The 20,867-nt window shown below is 51.9% G+C and overlaps 1 protein-coding gene across 2 annotated transcripts; it reads left to right on the top strand.

The window, feature by feature from the left end:
- The first annotated feature begins 13,875 nt into the window (after positions 1-13,875).
- HMG20B (high mobility group 20B) lies at positions 13,876-19,182 on the top strand. Of its 2 annotated transcripts, none has more exons than XM_059697191.1 (10): positions 13,876-13,955; positions 14,209-14,264; positions 14,688-14,796; positions 15,308-15,511; positions 16,129-16,249; positions 16,444-16,490; positions 16,755-16,827; positions 17,087-17,302; positions 17,880-18,012; positions 18,526-19,182. In XM_059697191.1, the coding sequence occupies exons 2-10, from the start codon at positions 14,227-14,229 to the stop codon at positions 18,536-18,538; spliced, it is 954 nt and encodes a 317-aa protein (XP_059553174.1). In that variant the 5' UTR covers positions 13,876-13,955; positions 14,209-14,226; the 3' UTR covers positions 18,539-19,182. The 2 variants fall into 2 exon arrangements, with proteins under 2 accessions (XP_059553174.1, XP_059553175.1); XM_059697192.1 differs by having other exon boundaries at positions 13,934-14,041.
- Positions 19,183-20,867: the final 1,685 nt, after the last annotated feature.

Below are 20,867 nucleotides of genomic sequence, written 5' to 3'. Positions count from 1 at the left end.
CCCCACGTGGATTTACTCATCCCAGCTGGGCGGGAGGCGGAGCAAGTCTCTCCTATTTCACAGGCAAGAAACACGCCCACAGAGCAAGAGAGGTGCTCAAGGCGCATAGTGTTCACTGACAGCGAGTCAGGTGCGCGCATTCCCGGGAGGCAGTGCTCTGGACCCCTCCCTACTCTGTTTCAATTCTCTTCCCAGACAATTGGTCACCACACAAGCGGTTTCAAGTTCCACCCCCAGCTCTGGCCTCCAGGCCTCCTCCAGCAGTGGTTTTAAACCTGCACGGCCAGAATCCTAGGATCCGGACCAGCCCGCCTCCTAGCTGTTCCAGCTAGGACAAGCCCCGTAAGTTCGTGGGTTCTCAGTCTCCCCAGCTCTAGAGTGGGTATAATGTATGTTAAAAGTGACATAAGTGCCCTGGTATCTCAGTGGTTAGAGCATCAGCCCAAGCACGGAAGGGTCATGAGTCCGATTTCCTGTCAAGGCCACATACCTGGGTTGCAGGCTCCTTCCTGGCCCCGGTTCCCCCGCGAGGAGGAGGCAACCAATTGATTGTCTCTCTCACCTAGATGTTTCTCTCTCCTCCTCCTCCTCTCTCCCTCTTTTCCTCCCTCCCTCCCACTCTCTCTGAAAATCAGTGGAAAAAATATCCTGGGCAAGGATTAACAACAAAAAGTGATAGATGTGTTAGCTCTTAATATTCTCAGCCAGAAAGCCTTCTCAACACCCTTTAGGGCAGCGGTTCTCAACCTGTGGGTCGCGACCCCCTTTGGGGGTCCAACGTCCCTTTCACAGGGGTCACCTAAGACCATCGGAAAACACATATATAATTACATATTGTTTTGTGATTAATCACTATGCTTTAATTATGTTCAATTTGTAACAATGAAATTTGGGGTCGCCACAACATGAGGAACTGTATTAAAGGGTCGCAGCATTAGGAAGGTTGAGAACCACTGCCTAGGCCATGGGTGGGCAACCCCTGGCACACGTGCCAAACATGGCACGCCAATAACTTTTGCTGGCACGCAAAACCCTCTCTTATAATCTTCCATTTACAATCTTTTTCTTAATATCGACTTCTTTATTTTTCAGTTAAATTCAGTGTAGGTGCATCTTAGATAAATAAATAATTTTACATAACAAGTTATCTTAAAAGACCATAGACATGGATTGACGAGAGAGGGGAAGTGCAATTTCAATAGTGTGAAAACAAATTATTGAGGACTTACAATGCCATTCCAGAAAATTTTTTCTGTTTAAAAAGCTTTGCAACAGCATTACTCTCCATGTTTTCATCCACATAGGCTTGTGAATCTTTGTTCTCAGTGATAAATTTTGTTAAATCTCATAATAGGAGTAGCCTGACAGATGAAACTAGTAGCTCGTGCATATCTCTGAAGGTCACGAAATATAAACCTGATGTAAAATCTCTGTCATCAGTGATGCAGCAGCAAAAGTCCCACTGATAATATCAAACGGAGTCATAAAGTTTTCTGTCGGACTATCAGTGTACATGTATACATTACAAAATAAATGTATTTTTCATCATTATATATTGTGTTTTTGTCGCTCTAATAAATTTTATTATTTCTTCAAGGTTCTTTGCATATGTACACCTTAAGAGATACCAAGTAGGCGTAACATGTTCTCAAAAAATTAGGGTTGGCACGCAGAAGGATTTTGAGTCAGATGTTTTGCTGGTTTTGGCACGCACTCACAAAAAGGGTGCCCACCCCTGTCCTAGGCCCTAGTGGGTTACTACTCTGGGCTCCCACAGTGCCCTGGCTGCTTCCATCTCAGCCCCGAGCATCTGCTCTCCCCGCTCCCAGCTGTAACTGTCTGCCCCGAGGCAGGGACCTGAACAGTCTTAGTAACTGCATTGCCCCCAGCAATGCTGGCGCATAATAGGAGCTCAAGAAATATCTGAGACAACAGAACACTAGTTACCAGAGGGAAGGATGTTGTGGGGAGGATGAAGAAGGTAAAAGGGTAAAATACATGGTGAGGAGATAAGATGATACTTCAGGTGGTGAGCACACAATGGAGCACACAGATGTCAGATTTTAAGGTTTTACACTTAATATTTATTTAATGTTATTAAGCAATGTTACCCCCAATACATTTAATTGAAATACAAATTAAAAATAAATGTCACATAATTGAATGCTGGACATATAGGCAGAGAATCAGAAATTCAGATAGGGAGGAGATAAAGGGATAAGCAAAGATAAGAACCTCAATTCTTTCCTTCCTGAAAGTCAAACTCCCTTTAGATTTCACCAAGAGAAATGAAAGGCACTCAAAAAGGTGGCTCAGTGTTCACTCTTCCATCAGCTTTCTGTGTGGGGCAGGAACTCGGGGATCATCCCAGCAGCCTCTTGGGACAGACTCAGCACCAGCAAGAGGGGGGAGCCCCAACACATCTTTGGGTTCTGGCCCTGACTGTGGGGAAGGCAGGAGCAAGGCTGCCGCTGACCCTGAGGTTCAGCTGGAGAGCTGCCCTTCATTCGTGGACTCATTCATTCAGGGGATCTAGCCTCATGCTGAGCAATGCTGGATCCCTAAGGATTTGGAGCCCCTAGTCTGAGGGACCCCTCTAGTCTGAGGGACCAGGTCAGAGCTGGACCCTCCCAGTCCCCCATGGTCAGGACTTCAGCTGGGGAAACCCAGAGGGTGACTGAATGGCAGATAAGGAGCCAGGACTTTACCTCCAGGTCACCAAAGACTTAAGGCAGAGTTTTGGGAGAGAATGGAGGAGTCAGATAAAAAGTCCTATGGCACGCCTGGCCAGGTGGCTCAGTGGGTTGGAGTGTCCTCCCGTAACCAAAAAGGTTGCAGGTTTGAACCCCGGCCAACAGGTGACCACCAATATCTTTGAGTTATTCATTCCCCGCAGGGGAGGGTCCACCTGGATGGGAAAAGGTGGCTCAGTGTCCATGCTTCTTTCCGATTACTCCCCAAACTCCACCTGAAGTGCTCCGTGCCCTGGGGGCAAAGTCCTGACCCCTTATCTGCCAATCACCCTGTTAGGTTTCTCCAGCTGAAGCCCTCCCAGGGGCCCTGGCAGTTCTGTCCCAGTCCCTCCGACTAAGGGGCACAAAGTCAGTCTCTCTCTCTCTCTCTCTCCCCCCCACACACACCCCCATTCCTCTTTCTCTAAAATCAGTAAATATCCTTGGTGAGGATAAAAAAAAAAAAAAAGTCCTATGGGAGGGGTGGGCTGTTTATTCCCAGGCAGGACTGACTCAGCTACCGGTTGGGCAACCAGTGGAGACATACATGCCCCAGGGGCTAAGGGGGGCCCCGGATTTGCCAGGAGGATCTAGGCTCTGCCCAGAGGGAAGGCAGTCAGGAAGGAGAGATGAATGCCCAGACCTTGGAACTGGACAGACAGACAGACAGGCTTGGGGTCAAGAGAGATACAAACAGCCTTCAATATCTCAGAGCGTCCCCAGCTGCCCCCTGACGCCAGACCTGCGTCCCCCCTCCCCCGGGCCAGAAATCTGATGTTCTGATGGCCCCAGTCCAGCCTCAGATCTGGGGAAGGGACAAGGGTAGAGGGAGTGGGGGTGTTTCCTTTGATCTTCTCCCTTTGACTCAGACCCAGGATGACCCGAGCTGGAGGTGGAGGCGGGTGGGGGAGAAAGGGAAGGGAGGGTTTTGATCGGAGGATGGCTGGGGGGGCAGGCACATGATCAGTTTTTGTGATAGGCCGCTGTCCAGTGCATTGTAACACCCCTGGCTTCCTCCCACTCGATGCCAGGAGCATCCCTTCCTCCCAGTTGTGACAACCAAAATCATCCCTAGACATGGTCCAGTGCCCCTGAGGAACTGAATCGCCCTGGATTCACTAGAAAATTCTCTGCAAAAGGGGTTTTCATTCTCGATGGACAAGAGTTGGACCTCAGGTATCGCAAACCGGCCAGGCCCGGTTCTGAGCACCAAGCTTAAATTAAACTCATTCAGTCCGTTCAACGACCTCATGAAGGTAGTTACTGTCCCACTTCACGGAAGGGCAAACTGAGGCACAGGAAGTTTTGGTAAGTTGCTCAAGCCACACAGCTAGGGTTCAGGACTACCTCCCTGAGCGTCTGAGGGTCCAGCAGCTACAGGGGTGCCCTCTCCTCAGATGCTTGAGACCCCTGTCCCTACACCCTTTTGTTCCAGCAGCTCTTACCCCTGTGCTTCCCTTTCGCATTCTCAGCCTCTCAACCCCATTAAAATGATCCACGTACTAAATTCACTGTGTGATAAAGCCCGGGGAGCGGGGGGGGGGGGGGGGGGGGGCTGGGATGTCCTGGAAGCACCACCCACACCCTGACTCTTCCTGGGGATGGAGAAGAGTTGACTCACCCCAGGTTGGCAAATGAGCATTAAAAATTTAAATGGGCCCGGCCTGCGTGTCTCAGTGATTGAGCATCGACCTATGCACCAGGCAGTTGAGGTTCAATTTCCGGTCAGGGCACATACCTGGGTTGCGGCCCGATCCCCATTGTGGATCGTGCAGGAGGCAGCTGATCAATGATTCTCTCTCATCATTGATGTTTCTATCTCTCTCCCTTCCTCTCTGAAATCAATAAAAATGTATTTTTAAAAAATTAAATGGGAAGGGCCACAAGCCATCAATTTCATGACTCTGCCTATCCTGGCAAAGCCATCTCTGAGCCTCAGACCGCAGGCTGGAGATGTCTGTAGCTGGGCTGTTACACTGGGACGGACCCTAACGGGGACCAGCCAGGACTGGCGGGCAGGCGGCGGTCCCTCCCTCCGGGGAATGTGACACAGCAGAGGGACCAGGCTCTGCTGCACACCCAACAAATGAAGGCGATCGGAGGAAGGAGCGACCTGCAGGCTGATGTTTACAACACGAGGGCCGGGTGATCACAAAAGCAAGATCTGACCTCAGTTTTTACAGGAACACACACACACACACACACACACACACGCACGCACGCACGCACGCGCGCACACACACACACACGCACGCACACACAGGCACACGTGCTCACACACACGTGCGTATGAATGTGCTGTGCTTTGTACTGTGTCCCCTAAAATTAATATGAGGAAGTGCTAACCCCCAGGACCTCAGATTATGACCTTATTTGGAAACAGGGTGGTTGCAGATGGAATGAGTTGTGGCACCGGAGTAGGCTGGGCCCAGTGCAGTATGACTGATGTCTTACACAAAGGGGAAATTTGGACACAGACTCACACGCAGGGAGAACGTCATGTGATGACTGAGGCAGAGATGAGGTGATGTTTCTACAAGCCAAAGAACGCCTGAGACTTGCCAGCAACCACGGCTTTCGGCAGGAACCAATCCAGGCCGAGTCCTTGATCTTGGAATTCTGCGAGACAATACAGTTCTGTAGTTCAAGCCACCTACCTGTGGTGCTTTGTTCCTGCAGCCCTCGGAAGCTGTGTGTGTGTGTGTGTGTGTAAGAGAGAGAGAGAGAGAGAGAGAGAGGAAGTTTTAGTAAGAAATGTAAATGATGTAACAAGCTGATAATGGGGAGTATGGTGGCCTTAATACACTAATCTTGTACAAATAAAAGGGTTTTGGGCAATATTTGCATAAAAACATTAATTTCAAAAACAAAAAGTTTAAGACATCCTGAATGGATCTCATATTTCTAGTATTTCTAGGGCTACAAATTGGAATATTTTTCCTAATTTGATAGTATAAAATTTCCAAATGAAGCATAGAAATGGATGCAAAGAAACTAACATGAGGTTATATGCCTTCAAACAATCATAGGGTCACTGGTTGCACTGAAAGCTAGGAATTGAGAGAACTTCATGCCGCCACGAAAAACCAATTTATAATTTGGGGACAAAAGGATATGCTTTTAGATAAATGTATGAAGGATGTAAATACATAAATGCTGCCTGTTGGGGGTTGGGCTGTGTATGAATAGCATGAACTGGACTGAATACGCTATTATTTTTTCTAGAAAATATAGGAAGGCATTTTTTCCTCCAGAAAAAGTACAGGGTGGAGCGAAAGTAGGTTTTCAGTTGTGAATACTCAAAACACAGACTTTATTCTTGTAGTATTATTTATTAATTATTGTATTACTAGTGGCCCAGTGCACGAAATTCATGCGGGGTGGGGGGGGGGGTGGGGGGAGTGTCCCTCAGCCCGGCCTGCACCCTCTCTAATCTGGGGCCCCTCAGGGGATGTCTGACTGCCGGTTTGGGCCTGATCCCAGGGATCGGGCCTAAACCGGCAGTCGGACATCCCTCTCACAATCCAGGACCACTGGCTCCTAACTGCTCACCTGCCTGCCTGCCTAACCACTTCTGCCTGCCAGCCTGATGGCCTCCTAACCACTCCCCTGCTGGTCCAATCACTCCCAACTGCCCTTCCTGCTGCAACCCGCCTCCTCCACCAGGACCCGCCTCCTCTGCACAAGGCAGTGGAGACGCTGAGACCAGCCTCCTCTGCACTGTGCGAAGCCGCGGGACGCCCCAGGCCTCCACTGTGCGCGTGGCCATGTTGTGGTGGCCATCTTGTGATGACATGGCCTGCAAGGGCCACCTAGGCTTTTATTAGTATAGACTTTCCATATGTACACTGTAAACCTACTTTTGCCCCACCCTGTATTTATCTTTATTTGATGCATTTCTGTCATTAAGACATTGTTAGACATAATGAAAAGGAAAAGTGCTTTTTTTTCCAATTACAATTTACATTCCATATCATTTTGTATTAGCTTCAGGTGTACAGCACAGTGGTTAGGCAATCATATACTTTACGTATACCCACCTGGCACCACACATTGTTATTACAATATTATTGACTATATTTTCTTTTTTAAAAAAAAATATGTTTTATTGATTTTTTACAGAGAGGAAGGGAGAGGGATAGAGAGTTAGAAACATGGATGAGAGAGAAACATCGATCAGCTGCTTCCCGCACACCCCCTACTGGGCATGTGCCCACAACCAAGGTACATGCCCTTGACTGGAATCGAACCTGGGACCCTTCAGTCCGCAGGCCGACACTCTCTCCACTGAGCCAAACCGGCCAGGACTATTGACTGTATTTTCTATGCTGTACTTTACATCCCCATGACTATTTTGTAACTACCAATTTATACTTTCCTTTTTAAAAAGATGTATTTTATTGATTTTTTACAGAGAGGAAGGGAGAGGGATAGAGAGTTAGAAACATCAATCAGCTGCCTCCTGCACACCTACTGGGGGTGTGCCCGCAACCAAGGTACATGCCCCTGATCAGAATCGAACCTGGGACCCTTGAGTCCGCAGGCCGACGCACTATCCATTGAGCCAAACCGGTCAGGGCCCAATTTATACTTTTCAATACCTTCACTTTTTTTACCCAGTCCCCTCCCCTCTGGCAACCATCAGTCTGTTCTTTGTACCTGAGTCTGTTTCTGTTTTGTTTGTTCGTAGTGAAGTCATATGGTATTTGCTGTTCTCTGACTGACTTATTTCACTTAATACTCTCTAGGACCACCCATGCTGTCGCAAATGGTAAGATTTCATTCTCCTTCTTTTTTTCCAATCCTCCCCTGAGGCTATATTTCCATTGATTTTTAGGGACAGTGGAAGAGGGAGGGAAAGACAGAGAGAAACATCGATGTGAGAGAAACACACCGATTGGTTACCTCCTGCAACCCGGGGAGGAGCCTGCAACCAAGATACATGCCCTCAACTACAGTAGAACCTGGGACCCTTTGGTCCGCAGGCCAACGCTCTATCTACTGAGGGAAGCCAGCTGGGGCAGGTTTCATTCTTTTTATGGCCGAATAATATTCCACTGTATATATGTACCACTGCCTTTGTATCCATTTGTCTACTGATGGGCACTTGGGTTGCTTGCATAGCTTGGTTATTGTTTAAATAAAAAGCCCTAACTGGAGGGAGAACCAAGATGGCGGCATAGGTTAACGCCGGAGTTTGCTGCTTTGAACAACTACTTCAAAAGTGAAACCAAAAAACGGAAGGGACATCACCCAGAACCACAGGAACGCTGGCTGAGTGGAAGTCCTACAACTAGGAGGAAAGAGAAACGCATACGGACACTCAGAGGAGGCGCAGTGCTGAAGTCAAATTCTGAGGTGCGGAGTGCGCGGAGCGGGCTGGAGGCGGAGGGCTCGGTTGTTGTTTTCAATCGGGAGGGAGTCGCAGACTCTGAGCACCAGATCCGGGCGAGTCTTTAGGGACCCAGACTCAAACGGGAGAAGCGGGACTGTCTGGCTTCGGTCAGAGCGAGTGCAGCTTTCTCTCCCAGCTTTGCAGCGGGTGCTGGGACTCAGAGAGGCAGAGCCCCTGGGGACAGGACTGAGAGCCGCCATAACTGCTCTCTCCGGCCCACCCTGTTGATCCTGTGCGACCCGCCCCGCCCAAGCCCTGCACAGAGGCATTTGCCGGATAGCCTCAGGCAAAGGCTAGATTAGCACCTCCCTAGAGGACAGAAGTTCTCTCACTGCTGACACAGCTGATTCTCATAGCCACTTGGCCTGGAGGTCAAACCCTCCCTGGAATTAGCTACAACAATCAAGGTTTAACTATAAGACTGCGAACAAAGACCACTAGGGGGTGCACCAAGGAAGCATAACAAAATGCGGAGACAAAGAAACAGGACAAAATTGTCAATGGAAGAAATAGAGTTCAGAACCACACTTTTAAGGTCTCTCAAGAACTGTTTAGAAGCTGCCGATAAACTTAATGAGATCTACACGAAAACTAATAAGACCCTCGATCTTATATTGGGGAACCAACTAGAAATTAAGCACACACGGACTGAAATAACGAATATTATACAGACGCCCGACAGCAGACCAGAGGAGCGCAAGAATCAAGTCAATGATTTGAAATGCGAGGAAGCAAAAAACATCCAACCGGAAAAGCAAAATGAAAAAAGAATCCAAAAATGCGAGGATAGTGTAAGGAGCCTCTGGGACAGCTTCAAGCGTACCAACATTAGAATTATAGGGGTGCCAGAAGATGAGAGAGAGCAAGATATTGAAAACCTATTTGAAGAAATAATGACAGAAAACTTCCCCCACCTGGTGAAAGAAATGGACTTACAGGTCCAAGAAGCGCGGAGAACCCCAAACAAAAGGAATCCAAAGAGGACCACACCAAGACACATCATAATTAAAATGCCAAGAGCAAAAGATAAAGAGAGAATCTTAAAAACAGCAAGAGAAAGAAACCCAGTTACCTACAAGGGAATACCCATACGACTGTCAGCTGATTTCTCAACAGAAACTTTGCAGGCCAGAAGGGAGTGGCAAGAAATATTCAAAGTGATGAATACCAAGAACCTACAACCAAGATTACTTTATCCAGCAAAGCTATCATTCAGAACTGAAGGTCAGATAAAGAGCTTCACAGATAAGGAAAAGCTAAAGGAGTTCATCACCACCAAACCAGGATTATATGAAATGCTGAAAGGTATCCTTTAAGAAGAGGAAGAGGAAGAGGAAGAAAAAGGTAAAGATACAAATTATGAACAACAAATATGCATCTATCAACAAGTGAATCTAAGAATCAAGTGAATAAATAATCTGATGAACAGAATGAACTGTTGATTATAATAGAATCAGGGACATAGAAAGGGAATGGACTGACTATTCTTGGGGGGGAAAGGGGTGTGGGAGATGTGGGAAGAGACTGGACAAAAATCGTGCACCTATGGATGAGGACAGTGGGTGGGGAGTGAGGGCGGAGGGTGGGGCGGGAACTGGGAGGAGGGGAGTTATGGGGGGGAAAAAAAGGAACAAATGTAATAATCTGAACAATAAAGATTTAATTAAAAAAAAAAGAAAGAAAGAAAAAAAAAAAAGCCCTAACTGGTTTGGCTCAGTGGATAGAGCATCGGCCTGCGGACTGAAAGGTCCCAGGTTCGATTCCAGTCAAGGGCATGTACCTTGGTTGCAGGCACATCCCCAGTGGGAGGTGTGCAGGAGGCAGCTGGTCGGTGTTTCTCTCTCACTTATGTTTCTAACTCACTCTCTCTCTTTCTCTCTCTCTCTCTCTCTCCCTTCCTCTCTGTAAAATATCAGTAATATATATATATATATATATATATATATATATATATATATATATATATATATTATTTTTTTTAAAAAAGACACTTCAATGAACATATATTCTTTCAAATTAGTGTTTTGGGTTTCTTTGGATATATACCCAGAATTGGAATCACTGGGTCATAAGGTAGTTCCATTTTTAATTTTTTGAGAACCTCCACATTGTTATCCATAGAGGCTGCCCGTCTGCATGCCCACCAGCAGCGCACCAGGGTTCCCCTTTCTCTACATGCTCCCCAACACCTGTTTGTTGATCTCTTGCTGACAGCCATTCTCGCAGATGCAAGTCATTTTCCCCCTGAGGGTATGTTAATGATTTTAGAGAGAGAGGAAGGGGGGGAGGAGAGAGAGAGAGACAGAGAGAGGAGAAAGATAGATGGGTTGCCTTCCGAATGAACTCCAACCAGGGATTGAACCGGAAACCTAGGTATGTGCCCTGACAGGGAATCCAACCTGAAACCTTTCTGCTGTTTGGGTGACTCACACTCCAACCAACTGAGCCAACTGGCGGGGTGCAACGCACTTCTCTTGATGTCAAGGAGCTACAGACTGTTTTCCCAAACTGCCCTCAAAGCCATTCATCTCTTTTTGATGCGCAGGAAGAGCCCTAAATTCCTTGTGTGGTACATTGGGAGTGGAAAAATTGTTTCTATGGCAACACCAGACTGTCAATCAAGCAAAAGAGGTGGGGCTCAGAGGGCGTGTCTTTCCCGGTTTTCCAGCTTGCAAGTCTTACCTAGGATTTTTTTTAAATATGCTGATTTATACTTTCAAATTTTTTGTTAATCCTCACCCGAGGATATTTTTCCATTGATTTTTAGAGAGAGAGGAAGGGAGGGAGAGAGGGAGGAGAGAGAAATATCTTGTGAGAGCGACACATCAGTTGGTTGCCTCCCCAGTGCACCCAAGGCTCTACTTGCAACCCAAGTACCGTAGGTGCCCTGGACCAGGAATCAAACTTGCGACCCTTCCATGTGCGGGTGGACACTCTAACCACTGAGCAACACCAGCCAGAGCTGGCTTGCTGTTTTTTTTTTTTATGTCACATGTATCTCTTTAGTCAATGAGTACAAAGGAAAAAGAAAGTGGCTTATGATAAGTGAACAAAATGAAATATGTGCACTTATCATCTGGGAATTTTCACCTGGCTCATATTTGAAAATGAAATGAAAACTTCAGTAAGAACCAAAAAAAGAATAGTATAGCCCTGGCTAGGTGGCTCAGTCTGTTGGAGTGTCATCCTGTACGCCAAAAAAGCTGCTGGTTCGTTCCCTGCTCAGTGCACTAGGTTGTGGGTTCAATCTCCAGTTGGAGTGTGTATGAGAGGCAACCCTTCGATGTTTCTCTCTCACATCAATGTTTCTCTCTGTCTTTCCCTCTCTCTTCCACTCTCTCTAAAATCAATGGAAAAACATCCTCCGATGAGAATCCCCCCCCCCCAAAAAAAAGAATAATTAGAAATTTTGGATCGTTGCCTTTGCCCTCAGTGTTACCTATATTGTCTTTGATGAGGCAGAGAGAGGCATGGAGGAACACATAGCTGAGAAACAACCCAACAGGACTCCGGGTCTGTCCAGACTCCAGGGCTCACTCATCCTTTTAGCCAGATTTAAACCACGTAGGATATAATGCACCCATTTAAAGTGTATGATTCCAAGGTGTTTAGTATATTTACAGTTATACAACCATCACCACAGTCTAATTTTAGAACATTTTGATCTCCCAGAACAAAACCTCATCCCATCAGCAGTCATGCCTATTCCCCTCCAAATTAATCCTTTTTTCTTTTTTTGGTACCAAAACCTGTGAAAGAACCACTCATTCATTCTTTATCCGCAGGCAACCACGAGTCAACTTTCTGTCTCTCTGAATTTACCTGTTCTGGATACTTCATATAAATGAAATCATACATTATGTGGTCTTTTGTGACTGGCATCTCTCTTTTTGTTGTTAATCCTCACCTGAGGATATTTTTTCCATTGATTTTTAGAGAGAGTGGAAGGAAGGGAGGGAGAGAGGCAGAGTTAGGGTTAGTTGGGACAGTGCTCTAACCACTGAGCACTCCAGCCAGGGCATGACTGGCATCTTTTACCGAGCATCATGTTTCAAAATTCACCACTGTTGTAGCATAAGTCAGCAGTGTATTCCTTCTTATGGCCAATAATACTCTATTGTTTCACATGACATTCTGTTGGACTACATTTTGGTTATCTAGTAATCAATTGATGGGCATTTGGGTTGTTTTCACTTTTTGGCTGTTGTCAGTTCTCCTGTGAACATTCTTGCATAGGTTTTTGTGTGGACAAGTGTTTTCAGTTGGCTTGGGTGGATACCTAGGAGTGGAATTGCTGGATCGCATGGTAACTCCATGTTTAGCCGCACCCGTGTGCTTAGAAAAGTACAGGAGTCAATGTCGAGGTATTAAGCAGCTCCTGTGGGCACTGTTGTCTGTGCTGGGAATACAGCAACAAACAAACAAGCAGGTCACCGCCTAGGCCAGGTAGCTCAGTTGGTTACAGCATCGTCCGGATATGTCAAGCTTGCAGGTTCCATTTCCGGTCAGGGCACATACAAGAAGCAACCAATGAATCACAAATAAGTAGAACAACAAATCGAGGTTTCTCTCTCTTCCCCTCTCTCAAATCAATTGAAAACAAGCAAACAGGTCATGTGGAGGAAAAGGAGCTTTGGAGAAAAAATAAGACGGGGGGTATGACGTGGGGTACAAGCCTGAGAAAGCCTCGCTCAGAAGGTGACATTTGAGCAAAGGCCTGAGGGAGGTCAAGCAGCGAGCCAGGCAGACAGTCTCCGGGTAGGCCAGGCCGGTGGAGGCAACAGCGAGTGCAAAGACCCAGCGGTGGGAATGAATGAAATGGATGTATTTGAAGAACATGGAGCAAGCCCGAGGAGGGGGGAGTGGAGTGAGATGAGATGAGGCAGGAGGTGATGTCTCAGCTTGTTTAGGAACCAATGGGCTTATCGTGAGCATCCAGAGACTGCTCCTGGCATTCTGGGGGCAGAGGCAGCCTCAGCCCAGACCACGAGAAGACCAGGCTATGCCCGGGAGGTCCCCGATATCCAAGGGCAGAACCTCCTGCCCCTCCAGCTTCACGAGGTCCTAGCAGCCTTCCTGTCGCACCACCTCTGCCCAAGTGCTTCCAGCCCAGTTCCTCACCCAGCCCCAGCCTGACCAGCCTCTTGGTCTTAGCCTCACAGCATCTCAGCCTCCTGGTCCTGGACATCGTCCATGTCCTCATTGCACAGGAGGGAGCGCAGTTTCTGCCTTGTCTCAGAGCAGGACCAGGCACAGAGGGGTGTCCGCGGCCCTAAACCCCGTCAATAAACGGGAAACTTTCCCACTGGGTTTGCAGGATGCTAAGAACTTGGTGCACCTCGCCCTGAGGCCAGTGGCTGCCCAGATGGTCCTTAACCCCTTCCTTAGCAACCTGCCCCCGTCCCCATGACAACTGGGGCGGGGCCGAAGCCGGTCGGGCCGGAGCGGGGAATCTCTCCCTCGGCGGCGGAGGAGGAGTCGGCGCCGTGCCTACTGGCCCTTTAAGAGGCTTCGCCAGGCGAGGCCTCAAAGCGCCCTGATTAGCCCCCGAGCGGCCGAGCGCAGCCCAACTTGACGCACCGCCCGCAGCCTCCCTCTCCACCTCCCACGCGGCTCAGTGGCCGCCCCAGCCAATCGCGGGCCGGCGCGCCGACCCTCATCTGCATGGTCACGCCCCAGGGAGAGGGCGCGACCCAATCCAACCGCGCGTGGAGGCCGCCATCGGCTTGCCGGAGGCGGGATGGGGCGGGGCGGGCGGCAGGGGCGGGCTCCGGGCGGTTGGTTGGCGAGGCGCCGCAGCCGAGAGGTCCGGGAAAGTTTCTTTGGAGGTGAAAACAGCTGCGGAACTCAGGGCCCTGCGAGGGGCAGGCGGTGCGGGGGTCTCGGGACGGGGACGGGGCTGCCTGCCGGCCAGGTGGGGAGGACCAGCGCCTTGCGGGGGCCGATCGCCCAACAAAGGATCCCAGGAGCGCCCGCCCTGGAGGCCTTCCCAGCCCCGGGATTCGGCCCCCCCAAGCGCTGCGGGCCCGGTGGTGTCGGTGGCCTGGGTGCCCCTTACTCAGCCACGCGTCTGCGTTCCAGGTGCGGCCGGGAGCGGCCATGTCCCACGGCCCCAAGCAGCCCGGCGCGGCCGTCGCGTGAGTGCGACTCCCCTTTCCACAGCCCCCACTGGGGCGCAGCTCAGCCCCGCCCACCTTGGAGCTCCTGGACCCGGGCCCCAGGGTCTCGACTCCCCGCCACCCGGGCAGTCCCTGCCTTAGCGCCTCCACGGGCTTCTCCCCACGTCCGGGCTCCAGCCCCTCCCAGGGGTCCCCACTGCCCCCCTCACAGGGATCGGGTCCCTTCGCTGCTGCCCTATCTGCCGTCGGGGGTAATGAATGGGTGTGACCCTGGAGTCCTGTGGCTTAAGCTTCTCCCGGGGGTCCCTACTGGCTCCTGATCCAACCTCCGGACCCTGCCCCCCAGAGACCCCTGCTCCCAGGACTCAGGCCCCCGCTCTGCCAGCCCCACCGTCGGGGTCGGGGTGGGGGTGGGAGTGACTGGCGTTCCCGTGACTCCAGGCCGGCGGGCGGCAAGGCTCCTGCACAGCATGGGGGCTTCGTGGTGGCTGTCAAGCAAGAGCGCGGCGAGGGCCCGCGAGCCAGTGAGAAGGGGTCCCACGAGGAGGAGGTGAGAGCCCCCGAACTGTGGTGGGGGAGGCTCTGGGTCCCCAGCCTCACCTCGGACTAGAGCTGACCCGGTGTGGCTCCGCCCACTGCCCAGATTTCCGTCTGGAAGCTGAGACCCCGCCCCATAGTAGATGCCACGCCTCACAAGGTCCGCTGCCACTGAGTCCAGGCCCCGCCCACTCGGCGCCAGGCCCCGCCCACAACCGAATGCAAGCTCCGCCCACTGCTTGCCTCCCTGGGGGGAAAAGCACCTTTTGGCGTATTAGAGACCACACCCACAACAGAAGCCGCCTGAACCCCTGTTTCCAGTACCTCTGATACCCCTCACTTCTATCCAGGGTTCCTCGACCCCCCTTCACAATCCTAGCCCCTGACCTGGCCACACCTCCAGGCCTTCTGGGTCCTACCTGCTGGCCACCTCACTAGCCTCGCCCACGTCTTCCAAGGCTCCGCCCCGTCCCCCTCTGGGCCCCCCTCTAGGCCCCTCCCAACGGCGCCGCCTGGTTCCGCAGCCTGTGAAGAAGCGAGGCTGGCCCAAGGGAAAGAAGCGAAAGAAGATCCTGCCAAATGGCCCCAAAGCACCTGTCACTGGCTACGTGCGCTTCCTGAACGAGCGGCGAGAGCAGATTCGCACGCGCCACCCGGACCTGCCCTTTCCTGAGATCACCAAGATGCTGGGTGCTGAGTGGAGCAAACTGCAGCCCACAGAGAAGCAGGTGGACGGCAGGGGGCGGCGGATGGGGCCAGCCCGGGACCACTGACATCCCCCCACCCATTCAGGCCCCCGCAGCCATATCCTGAAAGGACCTGGTGTGGAGGGTTCCTCCTCCTGGAGAACTGACGGCCCATGAGGCCTCCCCAGTTCATTGCGGGGAGGGTAGCAATAGGGGAGACTAGACAGAAAACTTAACCAGTGTGGTCACTCAACGTCTAAAAGAAGTAGGGGCGTGAGCTAGATTTTTATGTGAAATCTGAGTTTCAAATCCTAGTAATTTAAAAACTGCATAAGCATCAAGAAAAGGTAACAAAACTCACCGCTGGTTTGTACCCTCATAAGTGGGGTTTCAACAGGTAAAACAGGTGCTGGAGGGCAGCCTGGAGGTGGGAGCCTATGGTCAGACCCCGTAGAGTGGTTCATGAAGGCTGGTGGTGAGGTGGGAAGCTAGGAGGCACCCTGAGCAGCAGGCTCAGGGGCCGGCCAGGTTTTGCCTGGAGGGTAATAAGGAGCTCGGGGAATGTCCAGCACCGTGAGATGAGTGATGGATGGGGGCCTGGCCTTGGAGGCCTCCTCGGCCCTGAGGCTGGGTCAAGCCTTCTCATGCTGCCCTGCCAGCGGTACCTGGATGAGGCGGAGCGGGAGAAGCAGCAGTACATGAAGGAGCTGCGCGCGTACCAGCAGTCAGAAGCCTACAAGATGTGCACCGAGAAGATCCAGGAAAAGAAGATCAAGAAAGGTGAGAAGGGCCCCAGCCCCAGGCAGCCGAGTGCCTGCTCTGAGGGGTGAGCCTGGAGACCGCTCCCCTCCATGGGGTTCACAGGGGAGGGAGGGGAAGGCGGGTGTTCCAGGCAGGGGAGCAGCATATGCAAAGCAAAGCAGAGTCAGAGGAGACCTGGGAGGCTGACCCTGCCCTCCCCCTTCCCCCACCAGAGGACTCGGGCTCCGGGCTCATGAATACCCTCTTGAATGGACACAAGGTAAGTGGCCTCCTCCAAGCAGAGCGCCTAGGTGAGAAAGGTCCGGAAGTCTTTAGGCCGGGGGTGAGGCCCTGAATGAGCCAGGACCAAGGCTCATGGACAGTGAACGGCCCTGCCCACCCTGTGTAAGTAGGGGCAGCCACCCCCTGGGAGTGTTAACAGACTCGACCTCAGTGGCTCAAGGAGACCCCCAGGCTTGGGGGCTGTCCCAGAGGGCATTTGGATGCCCCCTCAAAATAAACATTGCCACTTGTCTTGTCCCAGGGTGGGGACTGCGATGGCTTCTCCACCTTTGATGTCCCCATTTTCACTGAAGAGTTCTTGGACCAGAACAAAGGTGAGCACCAGCTCGGGTTCTTGGGGAACCAGGTGTTAGGAGGAGGGTGGGCCAAAAGGGGGCTCCAAGGCAACAGGTAGGGAGTGGGAGTATTTACCCCAGAAGCCAAGCCATTTTCCTCACTGCCCCGAGGCCCGGGAGCTCACGATGGGGCTGGGGCAGAGCAATGCCTTAAGGCCTGGCGCGGGGCACCGCGCGGGCAAAGGCCTGGCAGAGGGCAGGGGAGGCAGTGCCAGCTCTGACCTGGCTCCCGCTGCAGCCCGGGAGGCGGAGCTGCGGCGCCTGCGGAAGATGAACGTGGCCTTCGAGGAGCAGAACGCGGTGCTGCAGAGGCACACCCAGAACATGAGCAGCGCGCGCGAGCGCCTGGAGCAGGAGCTGGCGCTGGAGGAGCGGCGGACGCTGGCGCTGCAGCAGCAGCTCCAGGCTGTGCGCCAGGCGCTCACCGCCAGCTTCGCCTCGCTGCCCGTCCCCGGTGCGGAAGCCCCGCCCCCACCGGGGTCCCGTCCCCGCGAACCCTGCCCCACCTCAACCCCCACCCGGGCCACCACGAGTCATGCCCCTGGAGTCTCCGCCTCCTTGCCCAGACCCTGGAAATAGCCAGCCCCGACCCCACTGACCCCCTCCCTACCCCAAGCACTGCACGCACCTGCCACTCCCCACCCCCACCCGCCGCACCGACTGCCCGCAGCTCCTGTCGGCGCTGCTGCCCCGCCTCACTGACCCCAGCCGTCCCGCCTTTAGTGATTGTCTTTGGCCGGTTTTGACTAATTTTCTCGCCCCCATTAGACCCCCATACCTCCCACTAGAACCTCTCCCGGGCCAACTAACGTCTTCTGACCCACCCTCACCCCCACCTTCTCTCACAACTGACCTTGACTCTCAGGTCCAGACGCCCTGACCCCTCACCCGACCCCACGGGCACGCGCCACGGGCCCCCTCCCCAGGACTCCTCCCCTAAAGACCCCAGTCCTCTGACCTCTGTGCCCTGGAGCCCCAACCGCAGCTACTGCAACACCGGGCTCGGCTGACCAGCCCCCTGCCGCCCGCAGGCACCGGCGAGACGCCCACGCTCAGCACGCTGGACTTCTACATGACGCAGCTGCACGGAGCCATCGAGCGGGACCCCGCCCAGCACGAGAAGCTCGTGGTCCGCATCAAGGAGATCCTGGCCCAGGTTGCCAGGTGTGTGCGGGTCTGCCCCTGGCTCAGCCGGGTGGGGTGGCCCTGGATGCGGGACTGCCGCAGGCTAGACCCGCCCTGACCGCATTTCTCCTTGGTTGGGATTCTGGAAATCCCTGGGCACTGCCGGCTGGGATCCAGCAGCCCGAACCTGTTCTGAGGGTCCCGCCCACCTGGGGTTTACCAGGTGGGACTTATTTGGTGCTTGAGGCAGGAGGCCAATGGCGGAACCACGAGCGCAGCGGGACTGTATTAACGCTGCTGGGTGGGATCTGCCAGCCCCCCTTGGCCAGTTGAACTCACTTAGGGGAACCAGAACTTCTCCAAAGCTTCTTGGCAATTTATTCTGGGTGTCTTCTGGCTCCCCAGGTTAGATGGGGTCAGCTCCAGGCCCCCTACCCTGACATCTGTTTGGAGCTGCTTAAGGAAGGTGGCCTCTGGTGTCCCCTAGGATAGTGGTGGGGACTGAGATGATGGCGTCCCCCATCATGACTCCCCTCCTCTCTCCTGTTGCAGTGAGCACCTATGAAGGTGTTGGTCAGCTCGTGGGGATCCAGCGAAGACCAAGCTCTGCTGGTGGCCCCCACCCCATGGAGGAGGGATGGGGGTCCACCCTTTGGGGTCAGGCCCAATCCTGCACCTTGGGAGGTCCATTCCTCTACACCATCCCCTAGCTTTCAACCTCCCCAGCACCCCAAATCCAGAAAAGTCACCTGCCATGCACAACACACATAGAACCCCGTGGCCTCATAGAGCACGTCATACTACAGGGATGTGGGCACACCACACATGGGCAGCATGACCCAGGACACAAGGGGACCAACAGCAGCTCTCCACACTGGTGTAGGGAGGGTGACACAGGCTACAGTGGCTCTAGGGATCTGCCCCAGGACACAGGGCAGTGGAAACCCATACCTGACACAGGGAGGGACTCCCCGAAGGTGCTGACCACAAGTGCCCCACGCAAGCAGGCACACTGCAGGACATGCCCTCATGCTTGGGGGAGAGCCTTCTGCCTGTGGCCCTCGACTTCCTGCACCTCAGAATGGAGTAACTGGGACTGACCCCCTGCCCTCGTTCAGCTAACCGACCGTCATGAAGGTGGCCCCTTGGCCACTGCTTAATCTGGACTTTTAAATTAAAAAAAATAATAAAGTGGAATTTGAATTTCAAGCTTGTGAGTGTGTGTTTTTGTAGGAGGTTGAGCCAGATGTGCCCAGGACTACCCAAGATGCTCCCAGGCCTGCCCCCCGCACCCCTCCCCCTCCCGCTGCCCCCTGACAATCAGGAATCCACTTTCTGTCTCTGGATTTGCCTGTTCTGGACATTTCACCTGGGGTTACACACTCTGACCTTTTGTGTCTGGCTTCTCTCACAGCACCCTTTTCAAGGCCCATTCACATTATAGCAAGTGTCAGTGCCTCACTCCTTTTCTGACTAATATCCCGGTGTGTGGAGGGACACACTGTGTTTATTCGCTGATGGACATTTGAGCTTGGCCACTGTGAATTGTGCTGCTGTGAACGTTCAGCGTTCATGCACAGGTTTTCATTTGAGTACCTGTTTTCAATTCTCTTGGGTCCATCACCAGGAGTGGAATTGCTGGGTCATATAGTAATTCTATGCTTAACTTATTGAGGAAACTCTGAGACTTCAGTGTTTAATGGAATATTTAAAACATTCTAGCCCTAGCTAGTTTGGCTCAGTGGATAGAGCATCGGCCTGCGGACTGAAGGGTCCCGGTTCCTGATTCTGGTCAGGGGCATCGAACCCAGATTGTGGGCTCGCTCCCCAGTAGGGGGCGTGCAGGAGGCAGCCAATCAATGATTCTCATCATTGATGTTTCTAGCCCTCTCCCTTCCTCTCTGAAATCAATAAAAATCAACAAACAAACAAATAAATAAAACATTCTAAAACTTTTGGAGACTAATTTGAACAACACCCATGCTACAGATTTAATTATGTCCCCTCAAAAGATATGTCGAAGTCTTTATCCCAGGATCTCAGAATATGACCTTATTTGCAGATATAATTAGTGAAAAGATGAGGTCACCCCAGAGTAGGGTGGGCCTAATCCAGTATGACTGGTGTCCTTATAAGAAGATGAAAATTTAGACACAGACGCAGAACGGAGACAGCTATGTGATGACAAAGGCAGACATCTGAGTACCACAGCTGCTGAGGAATGCCAAGGCCACCACCAGACGTTCGGAGAGGCAAGGAAGGATCCTATCCCGGGTCTTGGCCCGCTGATAACTTGATTTTGGGCTTCTGGCCTCCAGAACTGTAAATAAAATAAATCTGTTTTAAGCCACCGGTTGTGGTACTTTATTATGACCACCCTTGGAGACTGATACAACTGGATAGTGTTAACTCGCCCCCCCGCCCCCCCCCCCAGGTGTGAGCTCCCTGGGACAGGTATCTCCATCCCAAATTTGGAGCTTATCACTCCTGGGCAGGTCTTAGACATCCTTTTAGCACATGAATATGTCCTCCTGAAAGAGTACCATTTTGATCGTTTTGGGTTTCTTTTTGTTTTTTAAAGGTTTTAATGTGTACAATTCTGTGGTTTCCAGTGTACTCACAAAGTTGTGCAACCATTGGCACACTCTAATTCCAGAACATTCCATCCCTCCAAAAAGAAGCCCGGTGGCGCTAAGCAGTCAGCCCCAGTCCCTCTCTCCACGAATCCACTTACTGTCTCGGAGCATTTGCCTGTTCTGGGCGTTTCACATAAATAGAACCACACACTGAGTGGCCTTTTGTGTCTGGCTTCTCTCAGTGAGCATCATGTGTGCAAGGCTCATCCATGTTGCGGTGTGTGTCATGTTTTGGAGGCTTTAAACATATACATACAT

Source organism: Myotis daubentonii, chromosome 5 (genome assembly GCF_963259705.1).
Source record: "Myotis daubentonii chromosome 5, mMyoDau2.1, whole genome shotgun sequence".
Taxonomy (NCBI): Eukaryota; Metazoa; Chordata; class Mammalia; order Chiroptera; family Vespertilionidae; genus Myotis; species Myotis daubentonii.
Note: the sequence above shows the minus strand (reverse complement) of the source record. Positions and strands in the feature narration are given on the sequence as shown.